General features: G+C 43.3%; 1 protein-coding gene across 1 annotated transcript in view; it reads right to left on the reverse strand.

The window, feature by feature from the left end:
- Window positions 1-14,311: 14,311 nt before the first annotated feature.
- LOC103179701 (vacuolar protein sorting-associated protein 13B) overlaps window positions 14,312-15,479 on the reverse strand; it is a 481,880-nt gene continuing 480,712 nt past the window's right edge. Inside the window, 1 exon segment of the mRNA XM_007895087.2 lies at window positions 14,312-14,994. Within this exon segment, the coding sequence (XP_007893278.2) occupies window positions 14,746-14,994 (249 nt within the window). The 3' untranslated portion in view covers window positions 14,312-14,745.

Here is a 15,479-nt window from a genome sequence, read left to right on the forward strand (position 1 = left end):
TTTGGGACGTCTCAACAACGTGATGAGGCGCTATATCAAATGCAAGGATTATTATTATTATTATTAATCGCAGTTTTATCTATGCTAAACCCCCGTAGGCTGTTACTAATACAGACAAAATTACCACAGTTATTTTGTCATTATAGTGAATTTTTACTAAAATAAATGAGCAGCAGATAAATGTACATATTTGTAAATTAGTAAATGCTCAGCTGGGAATCTTGATTCAACGTTTCATCCAAACGATTATGGCACCTCCAAAATTGCAACACCCCCCACCCCACCCAGCACTGTTTTGGTGTGTCAGCCAAGACTATGTAGATTCAAGTCTCTTCATGGGGTTTGAACTTCAAACCTTCTGACTCAGAGGCAAGAGTGCTACCAACTGAGCCGGGCTGACACACAAACATGTGACATTCATTGGCTGTCATTTCCAGCATTATAGGTCCACAGGGTACCTGAATGCATACACGCTGAAATCCCTGAAGACTTCATGGTCAAAGTTGACCTTTCCCCACACTCACACGACCACTGGAGAGTGTTTAGGGAGGACAGGAGCAGGAACTCTGACTAGTTTCCCCTCCATGCACTGGGAAAACCACAGTCAATTTAACCTCCTCAAGCAATCCCAGCTGAGATCAGTAAATTTAACACAGGGCGTGATTCAAGCCAGTGAACTCCTGGATGCTGTATCTTTGTTCCCTACGCCATCGGGGCTAAAACTATGGTTAATTATTTTTGAGATTCCCTAAGTGCAAGGATGGTGACTGGAACCTGGGGAGCAACTCAGTCAGTTTTGATATTTTGAAAATAAATAAAGCATGAGCAGGCTAAAATTCCAACTGGCATTAAGCTTAGTACCATTGACAATGAATGATTACAATGGAGCCCTGTAGCTCAGTAATTAGAGCACTCGCCTCGCAAGTGAGCGGACCGAGGTTTGATTCCCAGGCAGGGCGAACCATTGGGCAAGTTTCCCTCCTCCACACATTGGTATACATAGCAGTAAGTAAGAACCCAGTTGTTAGTCAATTGGCGGATCGCTTTTCGGTGGTAACAATCCGTTAAAAATCAAAATAATAATTTGGTCCCTCAAACCTGTTTGTGGGACATTGCTGTGCGCAATTGGCAGCTGCCTTTTGCCCACAAAATATAGTCAATTCACTTTACAGTATATTCTGTGAAGCGCTTTGAGACGTATCAAAGATGTGATAAAAGTGCTATATCAAATGCAAGGATTATTGTTATTATTACAATGGGGAAATCCCATTAGGGTTTCATTTAGCGTTGACCAGAATTGAAGCTTCTAAACCAGAGAATTCTAGACGAACTAGTCATAACTAACATAGGAGTATCCCAAGAGCAACAAAGGCATTTTGGTTTTAGAGCACAAGTGACAAAATCTACTAGACCCTTTTGGATTCGGAGTACCTTTCATGTCAGGAGGACGTCCCAAGGTGCTGGACAATCAGTGTTTTGGATTCGAGCTGGGGGTCGGGTTCGGGGAGGGTCAAGTGCAGGTGGGGAATATAGCTGTTCGAAGGCACGGTTGAAGCATCTTGAGATGGGTCTTGAAGGAGGCAAGGGAAGGGGCGAGGCGGAGGGACTTCGAGATGGAGTTCCAGAGGGTGGTGGCAGAGTGGCTGAAGGCCCACCCACCAATCATGGGGTGGGCGAGGTGGGGATGAGAAGCAGGTCGGAGCCCACTGAGTGGAGGGAGCCAGCAGGATGGTAGGGGGTTAGGAGATAACAGAGGTAGGGGGGAGTGAGGCCATGGAGGGCTTTGAAGGTGAGGACCAGGATCTTGAACTGTATCGTCTGTGTAATACGAAAGCAGTGGAGTCAGACGAGGATGGGGGTGATAGGGTCACAGAGCCTAATGCGGGAGAGGACACGGGCTGCAGAGTTCCGGCTGATCTGCAGCAATTGGCAAGGTTTTAAATCAAAGCTCATGGAGAAGATCGATCAATTTGGATGAAATTAATAGTAAAAGAGTCAATTGGATTGGAAATTGGTCTGGCAATGGAGAACAGTTGATGATGAATGGGTTCTGGCAGTTGAGCAGCACATAGAATTATAGAATGTTTACAACACAGCGGGTTCATTTGACTCATTATTTTTGTGCTGGTGCTAGTTCTCTCACTGAAACTGTCTATCCTCATTGCCCTGCTCTTTCCCCATACCTTTCAATGTTATTTTTCCTGAAATGCAGTATTTGTCTATTGCAATGTTACAGCAACAACAACCTGCATTTATACAGCAACCTTCCCACGTGGCAGAGTTTGACACTGAGCTTGGGAGAAAGGGGAGGCGACCGTAGGCAAAGGCACAGAGTAAAGGGATGAGGTGGAGGGAATGAGGCAGGGAGTTCCAATGGCTTGAAATGTAGTGGGATTCATGGCTTCAAATAGTGGCATGGAGACATTGGAGGTACCTAGCAAGTCTAAGCCCAGCTGAACAAAGTGGGTGGGAGTGGGATGTGATGCATTTGTGGGAATGTGTAGAAGCAGGGACGTTGGTAGTGCATGAAGCGATTTGGAGGTGAGTGTGTTAATGTCACATAGAAAAGTAAATGTAAAGCCAGGCGTAATTTCTCCCACTTGTCCCTAATCATCCCTTCAAAAAAAATAATAATTTGGTCTTTCAATCCACAACTATTTGTGAGAGATTGCTGTGCGCACTTCGCTGCCGTGTTTCGACTACACAATTTACTTTACGGTATATGCTGTGAATCGCTTTGAGATGTCTCGCAGACGTGATATGGGGCTATATCAAATCAAGTATTATTATTTTTGTTTCACTTGGCAATGGATCCATTGAAACCGTAATTGTAGATTTGGATCTAAGTATTGTCAATCCTCACCTCTTGGTAGATTTTTGCCCCTCTTTATTGTTTCTTCCACCAGAGATCAAAAGAAAACATAGTGCTCCCTCTCTTTCAAATAATACATAGCCTGATTCAATCTCAATTTACTGAAAACGGTCAACTTGTAGTTGAATGGTTTTATAGACCAGTTAAAACCAGAAGGATTAATACAGTAATGTAAACGGAATTTAATTGCGATTTTTTATTTTCAGTTCAAATGAGAATGCTTGCGCTTGAGTGAATTTAGTATGGAAGGCTCCTGGGAACAAGCTTTAGAGTGTAAATCCATCATACTGATATTATTCCAATATAAGCAATTCTCCAAATGACTGGGTTTGGTTTTGTGTGATATCAATACGTATAGTATTGTAAATAGATGGTTCTATTTACAATACTATTTACAATACTTGCAAAGCACGGAATGATAGATTGCCCATTTCCCCTTGCAACAGGGAGACCCAGCAAATTCATTGGGTTGGCATCCGTGAGTGATTGGATTTAAACAGCGAAAATAGAGCAAATGCTGCACTGGAAACTGGAATGGGTTGATTAGAGTCATGTCAGAGGACTGAAATTCTACCTAGTCTTAACCTTAAGGGCCATTTTGTCTTGTGTCAAATTAAAGAAGGATTGGCTTCGCTTCCGAGTTAAGCCTGAATTGAAGAATTTTCCAGTTTTTCGCAGGTTTACATTTTAAGACAAAATGGTCATGAAAGCTTAGACGAGTTAGGAATTCAGGTCTAAGGAGCGAGTATGAGTATGGTAAGAAACATATTGTCTAGTTGGCAAAGCTACTTTTGAAAAATTCACTAATATAAGGATGTCAGGAGCAGGGAAATGGGGCGAACTGACTACATGGGAAATACAATACAATACAAAATTACATTTGTGCAACGCCTTTCATGTCAGGAGGAGATCCCAAGGTGCTGGAAATGCCCCAAATGCCCCACAAGAATGGTTCCCGAGCACCCCCATGATTGGCTCTCAATACTTACTACCCCAGAGCCTGACAGCCAGGTGAGTGACAGCTCAGACCAGCCAATCAACACCTCGAGACCTTCCGCGCGTCCCCCCGATGAGTGACAGCCATGATAGTCAATCACTGCCTGATTGTCGCCTGCCTGTTTAAGCCCCAACAAGTAATAATAATAATAGTCCTTACATTTGATATAGCGCTTTATCACATTGTCAAGACATCTCAAAGCGCTTCACAGGATATGCTGTAAAGTGGGTTATCTGTGCAACTTGTGGGCACATGACAACGATTTTTAAAACGAGTGGAACAGGGTCTGTAGTCATGGGTGGGCCATGGTGTTATTTTATATTCTATTTAAACTAGAACACTTGCAATTGAGTGAATTTCCAGTAGGTACCCAAGCCCAACCATTTCTTCGCTCTCCAATCAACAAAGAAGCTGTGGTTTCATCAAAGGTTCGCGCTCCAATTGCCATGCCTCCGTCCCCCCCACCCCACACACTCATGAAGCTCAGCCACACCAATTCACCTTTGGACTCACATGTGCGGCACATGTGTGCACGTGTGTGCGTGTGTATGTGTGTGCGTGTGTGTGCGCGTGTGCACCTTTTCCATGGGTGCTGTTAGTGCAATCTTGCAATCTCCTCCTTCTTCCTTTGGCTATAAGTTGGTGCCCACCCAAATGTCTACTCATAGTTATGACACTGGCGTGGGAGGTTTTATGCTGAATTTCCACCACCCCCCACCCTGCCCCCCCCCACCCCGCCTCCCCCCACCCCACCCCATCACCCACCCCTTACAACTCAATGCCCCCTAACGTACTTTTATTGAATAGAACGAGTGAACGAGACTCACACGTTAGGATTTTATTCTGATACCTAACAGGAATATATTATCCACACTGTACTGCATATGCAAGCAAAACACTCTGATAGGCAATATTATTAATGTTAGCGCATTAGATATTCTGCCCATACACATTTGCACGAAGATTTATGCTCCTGCAAAGACATTATAATTCATCTTGCTTGAATAGATCTCTTTTTAAGACGACAAGTAATTCTGAAAGCCATGTGCTAATTTTATGCTCCCTTGTTCTGCTAAATGAATCCCCTGAGGAAATATTTATTGGTGCTGGCTCTCTTATACAGCTCTTCTTAATGAACCCATCCTCCGTTCTCCTCCCATTGTAGCTCCCCAGATCACTAACAACTTATTTTTCTGCGTCCCATTTGTGTTGTATTTCATCTTGAAGCTCCTTCCTCTGTAGTTTATCTCACTGGTGTTGCATAATTGGTTTTTGATTTTCATGGGATTTCCCTGTGCACTTCCTTAGATGGAGAAACACAAGAGATCTGCTTACTGTAGGCAGTGCGGTGATGCTCAATGCTATTCACTGCCGTGGCCAATTGCCAAATGGCAAGAATTCCAATAGTGAGGCAATAGATCCAGAATCATGCCCTGGCTAATCTTGCACGATTCCAAGTGCTTAATTAAAAAGAAATTATTTACATTTGATATTGCTCCGTTTACAACAGGAGGAGGTCTCAAAGCTCTTCAAAGGACATGCTACAAGCGGTTGTGACTTTTTTTTAGTAAGAGGTGAATGAATACAGCAGCAGCCAATTTTGCGCACAGCAATATCCCACAAATAGCTATAAAATGAATGTTCAATTGTATTCTAGGGGATTATTGGCCAGGAATCCAGGAGAAACTCCCTTCTCTTTTCGAGTTGTGTCATGGGGATCTGAACAGGCAAAGGGGATCTTGGGTTATCGGCTCATCCGAAGGATGGCACCTTCCAATAATGCAACACCCAACTAGGACTGCATTGGAGTGTCAACTGAGACCACATAAGTTCAGCAACAACAACTTGCATTTCTATAGCGCCCCTCAAGCAGCGTCACAACCTTCTGACTTAGAATCAAGAGTGCTAACAACTGAGGCAGGCTGATTTCTTGAGGCAGATTGTTGGCTCTTTCTCCTTTCAATGGACATCTTCCAAGTAGTAGTTGCTGCAATTCTGTTCAATCATTTCATGGGTGTTTGTGGGGTATTGCTGTGCGGAAATATCAGTAATAATATAATCCTTGCATTTGATATAGCTCCTCATCACGTCTTCGAAACTTCTCAAATTGCTTCACAGAATATACTGGAAAGTGTATACGGTATATTTTGTGGGCGAAACGCAGCAGCCAAAAGCGCACAGCAATGTCCCACAAATTATTTTTTTTTGAAAGAAAAGCGATACGCCAATCGAATAACAACCGGGTTCCTTCCTACTGCTCGGTAAACAGAGGCGTGTGGAGTAAGAAAACTTGCTCAATGTTTCGTTCTGCCCGGGAATCCAACTCAGGTCTCTCGCTTGCGAGACAAGTGCTCTAATCACTAAGCTACAGGATGTAAGAGCAGACACAAGGTGACTTCATGTAAAGTTTTGATGTTCCTTTAAACCTAAAAACTTTTAAAAGTCTGTTTGGTGCAACATAAAGCCATTGCCACTTTGTTCAGTTACAGTTATTTACTCTGTGTAAGGAACTGTGTAATGTACAATAGATTCTAGGAACTGGCTGAATGAACTGCAAAAATTGCATGTCACCCCTCATCACCAACTGCAAATAAATAACACCAGGTGAGAGTTAGAGGCTTTGTGAGAGTTTATTAAAGTTCAAAGAATTTGGCAAAATGTTCTCACTTAAGGAAGGATAAAAAAACTGCTATTTTAGTTACCATGACACTGCACCAAGGTGATGAGTTATAATAGTAATCATAATAATAATCCTTGCATTTGATATAGCACCTTATTACACCTTCGAGACGTCTCAAAGCGCTTCACAGAATGTACTGTAAAGTGGATTGACGGTGTATTTCTTTTCAGTGTGCAAAACGCGGCAGCCAATTGCGCACAGTAGTGTCCCACAAACAGTAGTGTCGTGGATTGAGTGACCACATTATTATTGGTTTTTGGAGGATTACCCCACCAATCGACTAAAAACCGGGTTCCTACTTGCTGCAAGGTAAATAGGTGTGTGGAGTAAGGAAACTTTTCTTTTCACTCCACTGGGGAATCAAACCCAGGCCCTCTCGCTTGCGAGGCGAGTGCTCTAACCACTGAGCTACTGGACTCCAGGTGGAAGTGTTTCAACACTGATTACGGTGATGGGTTTTTGATTCTTTTTTTAAACCACCTCCCCGGAAAACATAGACCTGCGCTGAGTTTCACGTGCACTTGACGGGACATCGCCAAAGTGTGGTCTTCATGCACCTGTGAGCCTTGAAGGCAAGTGGTGGTGTGGGATTTGAGTAATGTTGGTGAGTTCGCCAGCAGAGGGCGCTCACAGTCTGTCAGGTGGACGATGAGTCAGGTCTGGTTACCAATCCATAGCTTCCAATATCACTCCTATTTGCTGCACCTGAATGAGTCTGGAGCGTGTGCATTAACTGGGACACCGGGAGATCCTAGTAATTAAATGAAATGCTATGAACCGCTTTGAGACGCTCTCAATCTTTCACAAAAGGGTATGTCCCAGTTGTTCATCAGGACATTGAGGATTCAGAGCAGAATCATTGCCCTTCAATAATCATTGCTGTGGCCAAACTGGCTGCCGAGTTCACCTGCACAACAGAGGGCTGTTTGTGGGACACTGCTGTACGCAAATTGGTTGTGGCGTTCGCCTACAAAAATACACAATCACAACACTTTGCAGTAAATGCTGCGAAATGTTTTGAGACGTCCTCTTGACACGAAAGGCTCTGTATCAAAATCAACGATCATCGTGTTTTTTTTATGAAATGGTTTGGTCTAAATTTGCAGCATTTGGAAAACCTTTCCTCTTGTGTCCTCATCGCAGTGATTTTATTGCCCTTAGGCAATGCCCTGTCAGCTTCCAGTGTTACTGGACAGGGCAAAACGTTAGGCAAGTTTCTTTACTCCACATGTCTCTGTTTACCGAGCAGTAAGTAGGAATCCGGTTGTTAGTTGATTCGCGGATCGCTTTTCCAGTTTATAATAAGCCCTTCAAAAAAATTGGTCACTTAATCCACGACTGTTTGTGGGACACTGCTGTGCGCAATTGGCTGCCGTGTTTTGCCCACAAAATATACAATCAATTAACTTTACAGCATATTCTGTGAAGCGATTTGAGACGTCTCAAAAGGCATGATAAGGTGCTATATCAAATGCAAGTACTTTTATATTACAAATTACATGCTGCATCTGCCACCCAGTGGCAGGTATTGGGACACCTTCCTGACCTGAGAGACACAACAGCAAATACAAGGATTATTATTATTATTAATACCATTACCACTAATAATCAATTATAATACTTTAGCTCTTGACACCATCACAAGAAAGGTTGGAAGGAGGTTAAGGGTGATTTGATTGAGGTTTTTAAAATAATGAAAATAATAACAATAATAATCCTTACATTTGATATTGACAGGTTGGATAGGGTTAGATATTGACTCTTCTATGTGGTACATGGATCCATTTTTTGTTTGGGGTGGGAGGAGAGGGGGCAGAGCTTTAAAATCAGAACTGAGCTCAGGAAACATTTCTTCACACAGAAGATAGATTCTCCAGATAGAATTGGTAGTTGACGTCATAGCTGTTTGTGGAACAGTGCTGTGTGCAAATTGGCTGTTACGTTTGCCTACAAAACACAGTACCTGCACTTTACAGTGTAATCCAATCAAGCGCTTTAAGTTGTCCTCCTGACGAGAAAGGTGCTAAATCAAAAATAAGGATTATTATTACTATTATTGCTATTATTACATTGGGCTACTATTAACAACTAAAATATATATCAGTGGCAATGCTGCATAGACAACACAGAGTCTTTCCTAAGAACAAAACACAAAGTGAAAGACGATAGCTTAAAGTGCAAGTTTTAAAACGGTGCAGAGGATTCAGATGACCCCAGCTGTAAAGTGGTTAGATAATTGGTGCTGTATAGTACATATTCTTTTTACTTCTCTGACTGTTTTATGTCTCCAATCAATGGTCAGTCTGGATCCCCACTGATGCTCTTGATCATGTGGGAGTTCTATGTGATTCTTCTCCTGTGGCGCTTCTCATTGCCATTCGTTCCCTGTAGGTCCAAATGTAAGGGCAAGACATTTATAGCACCAAACAGCAGATCGTACTACAGGCTCCGGTTTGCTAAATACTACAACCCTTAATGCAAGACATCTGTAAAACCATTAGGCTTACATCTTTCACTGGCTAATAATTTGTGTGCAACTGACTGAAACAACATCTCTGCTTTGAAGTCTGCTCACAGACCCCTCACAAAAAAAAACGAATCTATTTCAGCGGTGGGCAAATTCAGTGCTTTATATAAATAATAAAGTCCCATTTCTTCTCCCCTTCTGGCTTAACCCAAATAATTCTGTTTGACTGGCTCTTCGGTGGGGGGCGGGGAGGTTGAAGAGAAGAGAAAACAAAAAGGGAGGCGCTATAGGTTTTGTTAATCTCAGTTACCGTCGGTTTAACAGGCGTTCAGAATTCCAGATAGATTCAAATACTACAGCAACCAGACATTTGCTTAACGTAATGTATCAAATGGTCAATAACTTTCAAAGTAATGGACCTGTGTGCAGTGTTTTTTCCCAGGCTTTCTGCCTCCGCTAACTGATTCTAACTGAGATATACACCATGTTCTCCATCTTTTCAGCCCAGCTCTCGTCTGCCTGTTCGGTGGACGTTAAAGATCCCATGGGGCTATCTGAAGAGAAGGGAGTTTGTCTCTCTCAGAGTCCTGGGCAACAATCCCCCAAACTGGTCACTCTCTTCACAGTTGTTTGTGGGACGGTTCTGGGAGCAAATTGGCTGTCCTATCGCCCACAAAATACAGTCACTTTACTCTAAAATCCTGTCCTTTGAGACGTCTTGACAAGATGATAAGGTGCTATATCGTATGCAATGATTATAATTATTGTGTTGTGGATGGTGGATGATTAATGAACTGTACTTAAAGTGCAAAACTGCTTTGCAATTGGACAATTTGAGTATCTTTTGACAAATTTAAGCATTTACGCCCTATCGAGTTGAATCGAATTAATGGTAATCAATTAATTGTAATATGTGCGCAATTGGTTGCCATGTTTCACCCACAAAATACAGTCAATACACTTTACATTATATTCTGCGAAGCAGTTTGAGACGTCTCGAAGACACGATAAGGTGCTATATCAAATGCAAGGATTATTATAATGATTGAAACGTTACACAACATAATTAATGATAATTGCAGTGAACTAATTTTGTAGGCAAACACTTGTCACAGCGCTTGCTCACTGCGAGGTCCCAGGAGGTGAATGACAAATTAATCTTGAGCCGCTGAAGGAATCTTCCCTTTTCAAATACTGTATTTTCATAGGATCTTTAACGTTTAATCTGAAAACAGGTCAGGGCAGCATCTATGGAGAAAGGAAAGTGAGTCAACGTTTCAGGTCCACGACCCTTCGTCAGAACTGGGTCATATTGGGAGGGAGAGGCTTTTAAGGGCTAACGGAGAGAAAGCGTGACCTGCTGAGTGTTCCCAGTGACTTCTGTTTGTGTTTTCAGATTTCCAGCAAATGCAGTATTTTGTATTTTGATTGTAGGATAGTCAACTTGGCCTGAGTTCCAAATTATTATTATTAAGTGATTGTCATCAATGACATGGATAATTAGTACACAGACTTAATATCTTCATGCCCAGCACATCCATCCGTACATAGTCCAAGAATTGTTAGACATTCGGAGGGGGTGTGGAGTGGGGGGGGGTAACATGGATTTCCTAGATGCAACATTTGCGTTGAGTTCTGGATTTACACGTCTGTTTTGAACACCTACCTTGTATCACCTGGTCTATTTCATCTCCAGAACTGACCTGAATCTGTAAGCATGCGAGATCTTTGCTCCTTTTTCTGCCCGTTCTGTCTGAAGACTCTCCTGCATCAGAGGAGATGGCTGGAGATGTCTGTTTGGCTTCACTTGATGCCTTTTCAATGTTGAAGGATACCCTTGCTGCTGAGCAGTGTGTTACAACAACTTGCATTTATAGAGCTCGCCTCACGTAGGGTAGTATCCCAGAGCGCTTGACAGTGGCGGAGCACGATGCCAAGCCGGGGGAGGTGACTGTAGGCACGGTCGAGAGGGAAGGTCTTCAAACACAAGCTGAAGATGTGGAAGGAAGGGGCAAGGCGGAGGGATAGAGGAAGAGTGTTCAAGAATTTTGGGGTGCAGTGGCTAAGAACGCAGCCACAAATTGTGGAAGGGCGGAACATGCAGGAGGCTGGAGCCCGTCGGAGCCCTAACCCTTACCCACCCCTCCAACCCACTACCCATTGCAGGAGGCAATGGGTAGTGGGTTGGGGGGGTGGGTAAGCAGGTCGGAGAGGTAGGGAGCTGCCAGGAATAGAATCTTAGAGCACTTGGAGGCTTGGTCATACAATCCATCGTGTGTTTATCCCAGGAGAAATCACATGCTGATGATTAACTTTCACTAACTGGCAGCAGAGATAGCAATAACTTTTGAGTTAATTCACTGGCATTCGGCCTAGTAGAAGGCAAAAAGCTCCGCAGGTGGCAAACAGATACACAGGAGAATTGTTGGTATCTTGGGTGGTTTAAGTCTGACCCAAGGCAACTTCACACAGATGTTAATTTTATTCCGACTTCTATCAATAATAATAATCCTTGCATCTGATAAGCACTTTTCATGTCTTCGAGATGTCCCAAAGCTCTTCACAGAATATACTGTAAAGTGAACTGACTGTATATTTTGTGTGCGAAACACGGCAGCCAATTGCGCACAGCAGTGCCCCACAAACAGTCGTGGATTGAAGTGACAAATTTATTATTTTTTTTGAAGGAATTATTACCACCGGAAAAGTGATCCACCAGTAATAATAATAATTACATGTGAGAATTTTTTTTTGGGGGGGGGGGGGGGGTCAGCCGAGTGTCTGACACAGGTAGAAATCCATCACCGTGCTTAAGAGCATCCAATCCAGACTGAGAATTCCATGCATCCCACCTACACATGAAAATTCCAGTTAGATTGTTGGAATGGAATGGATCCCATCTCACAAGGACCTTCACAGGATGCACTGTAAAATGTAGTCACTGTGCATTTCGTGGGGGAACGTTGCAGCCAATTTACACACAGCAGTGTCCCACGAACAGTCAATTTTATTTGGGAGATTGTTGGCCAGAGCCCCGGGAGAAACTCTCCTTCTCTTTTCGAAGAGTGCCATTGGGATCTTTAACGTCCACCGGGGCAGGCAGACGGGACCTCAGTTTAGAGTCTCATTCCCAGCACTGCAATGGAGTGTCAGCTTAGACTGTGGTTTCCAAGTACCGACATGGGGGCTTGAACCCACAACCTTGTGACTCAGAGGCGAGAGCATCACCCACTCCAAATTTGCTGCATGTGACATTGCTGCGTGCAAATTGGCTGCCGTATTCGCCTACAAAAAAAAATTCACCTTCACTACACTTCACCTTAAATCAAGTAATTCAAATCAAAATTGAGATGTCTTGATAACGCGATACGATGTTGTAGGATTGTAAGGTCGATTATTGCACAAGAGCAATCATCTTAAGAAAGTGGTCGATCTCCTGTGGTGATGTTTTTGATTTAAAGTGGACGTGCTACTTGATCGCGCTGACAGACAGGCTTTTAAAATCCTCAGTATTGATTTCAGAGATTTGAGGATGCTCAGTGCGCTGATATTAAATGAACATGTACTGCTTTCAAGAGCAATTTACGATGAGCAACAAAACAAAATTGAAGGTTACAGGGATAAGTGTAGATGCTACGATCTAATACTCTTATGGAACACGATTCTGCTGGGACCTAGGGAATGTGATGTAACCAGGAGGGTTCAATGTGCACTGTGATAGCAGATTGATATCCTGCAGTTTTAATAATAATAATTCTTGCATTTGATATAGGGCATTATCATGTCTTCGAGACATCTCAAAGCGCTTCGCAACATATCCTGTAAAATGAATTGTGTATATTTTGTGGGCGAAATGCAGCGGCAGATTGCGGACTGAGTGACCAAGTTAATTTCGTTTAAGGGTTTATTATCCCCGGAAAAGCGATCCACCGGGTTCCTACTTACTGCTAGATAAACAGAATGGTGTGAGGTAAACAAACTTGCCTAACATGTCCCCCTGCCTGGGAATCTAACTCAGATCCTCTTGATTGAGAGGTGAGCGCTCTAGTCAAGGATTCTACTTAAGGTCTTGGGAAAAGGTTTCAATAACTTTTATCGTCTTAAAAGTTTTATCCATGATCAGTGATCTTCCAGTGGAGATTAAATAAGTCGAATGAGAATCCACAGCAGTGTACACTGTTAATAGTCACTGGGGACAGGGAGTCATCCCACTCAGCTACTGCTAACACTGCAAGCCCAAGCCCCAACGGGTAGGGTGGTCCTCCCTGGGCAAGCAGCAGGAAAGCTTGCCAGACAGCGATATCAATGGCAAGCTATGCGGCTTCAGCTGGTCAGACTCACAGCAACATCTCAACACACACTCTGAGGTCCCCAAGCCTTGGTTCCAAACAACCTGCGCCTAATACTTTATGGAATTGAACAACAAGGATGCATCCCTCCAGGGAGAGAGTGCGCTTTCTATTCTAACAATCTATCTCTGGAATTTCCATGTGTAGGTGGGATGCATGGAATTCTCAGTTTGGTTTGGATAATCTTAAGCTTGGTGATGAGTTTCCGCACGTGTCAATCTACCAACTATTGTGTAATACTTCACTTATTGCAGCCTTAACTTTCATTTGCACGATTATATTTCTAATGTTGATTCCTTGTTGTGCATGTTTATGTGACGTCCGAAAATAACATTTGCATTTGAGATAGCAGCTTTCACATCAGGAGGACGTGCTTCACAGGATTTTACTGTGAAGTGTAGTGACAGTGGCCGATCGTGGCAGCCAATGTTTGCACAGCAATGTCCCACAAACAGCCATGAAGTGAGTGACCAATTTTATATGGCCATTTCTTGGCCAGGACTCCGGTAGAAACTTCCTTCTCCTTTTGAGCAGTGCCGGGGGATCTTTAACATCCACTTGAACAGGCAGACAGGACCTTGATTTAACATCTTATGTGAAGGAAAGCGTCACCGGCAATGAAACACTGCATTGGGGTGTCCACCTAGACTACGTGAGTTTCAAAGTCCTGACGTGGGGCTTGAACCCACAACCTTCTGACTCAGAGATGTGAGTGCTACCAACTGAGCCAGGCTGACAGCGCAAAGCCCCATTGCCCCGTTGATTTCCCGAAGTGAGCTTTGTCCAGCCTTACTACGCCTTCTGACCCAATGTTAGCTAAAAGTTCTCCCCATTCAGTCCACCACCTCTCGAGGTGTTTGTTTTCAGCATATGTGGTTAATTTGCTCACGATACTTGACTTTCAATTTCAAAGCAAATAAAGCGGCAACGTACCACAAACTTATTTTTTTTGTAAAAATTTATTTACCTTAAATATTTTTGCGTTTAAGTCATATGAATGATTCTTTCGCTGAAGTACGCTTTGTGGGAAATAATAAAACGTGTTAAATGGTGGCAGACGTCTCACAAAGCTGTCCTCGCTCCTCTGTGAATACATAAACTCGATCGTTTTTATTCAGTGTCGTACTGGGGGAGAGGGGGGGTTGGGGGGGTGGGGGATGGGGTTTATCGGAGCTGATTTAACCACAGGCATTATTGAGAAAGGCAAAACGTACGTAAAATCATGTAAACAGACTGACGCTGAGCACAGAGGTTTTAGTCGAAGCCCGGTGTTAAACAGCCACGGGAAGCCAATTACTTAACCAGAAAAATTGCAATGCTTTGGAATCACAAAGACCTTTCTCACCTTCCCACCCCCACCCCACCCCCACCCCGTCAGACCTAATAAAATCCCTTCCGCAGAGCCTTGCTCTTCACCATGGCAAACTTGCTCACAAACACAGCCGCACAGTGATGATCCACCAGGTACTGGTATGTCTTGGTCCTGGTGGCGGGGGGATCCGCCACCACCACTTGAGATGCCGTTTGCAAGGCTGAGCTGCTGGGCACCATGTAATGTGACGTCCTGGTAACGTAATCCACCAACCGCTCGTACTGCTGTTCGGACAGTCTTTCTCTCACCCCGTCTCCCTGGATAAGAGGAATAGCTGAGTCAGTGATATTACATTATTATATTATTATATATTATATTATGATAATAATAATCCTTGATTTGACATAGCGCCTTATCACTTCTTTGAGACGTCTCAAAGCGCTTCACAGATTATATTGTAAAGTGTAGTGACTGTGTATTTTGTGGGCGAAACGCGGCAGCCGATTGTGCACGCTAGATATTAACCTCATGTAGTTTAATGCTGTGTTTCGCCCACAAAATACAGTCAATGCACTTTACAGTAGATTCTGTGAAGTGCTTTGAGATATTGCAATGACATGATAAGACACTGTAACAAATGCAAGGATTACTATTATTTTTGTAAAAATTAATGTTTCATGTTACACGTCAAGTTTGTCTTAATAATGCACAATCACTGCACTTTCCATCCCATGAAGGGCAGTAGGTATAGAGTGTCAAAGCTAAATGGGGATAAGGCAGGGCAGGGAGAATGAATGAACAC

This window comes from Callorhinchus milii, unplaced genomic scaffold (genome assembly GCF_018977255.1).
Source record: "Callorhinchus milii isolate IMCB2004 unplaced genomic scaffold, IMCB_Cmil_1.0 Scaffold2, whole genome shotgun sequence".
Classification (NCBI taxonomy): Eukaryota; Metazoa; Chordata; class Chondrichthyes; order Chimaeriformes; family Callorhinchidae; genus Callorhinchus; species Callorhinchus milii.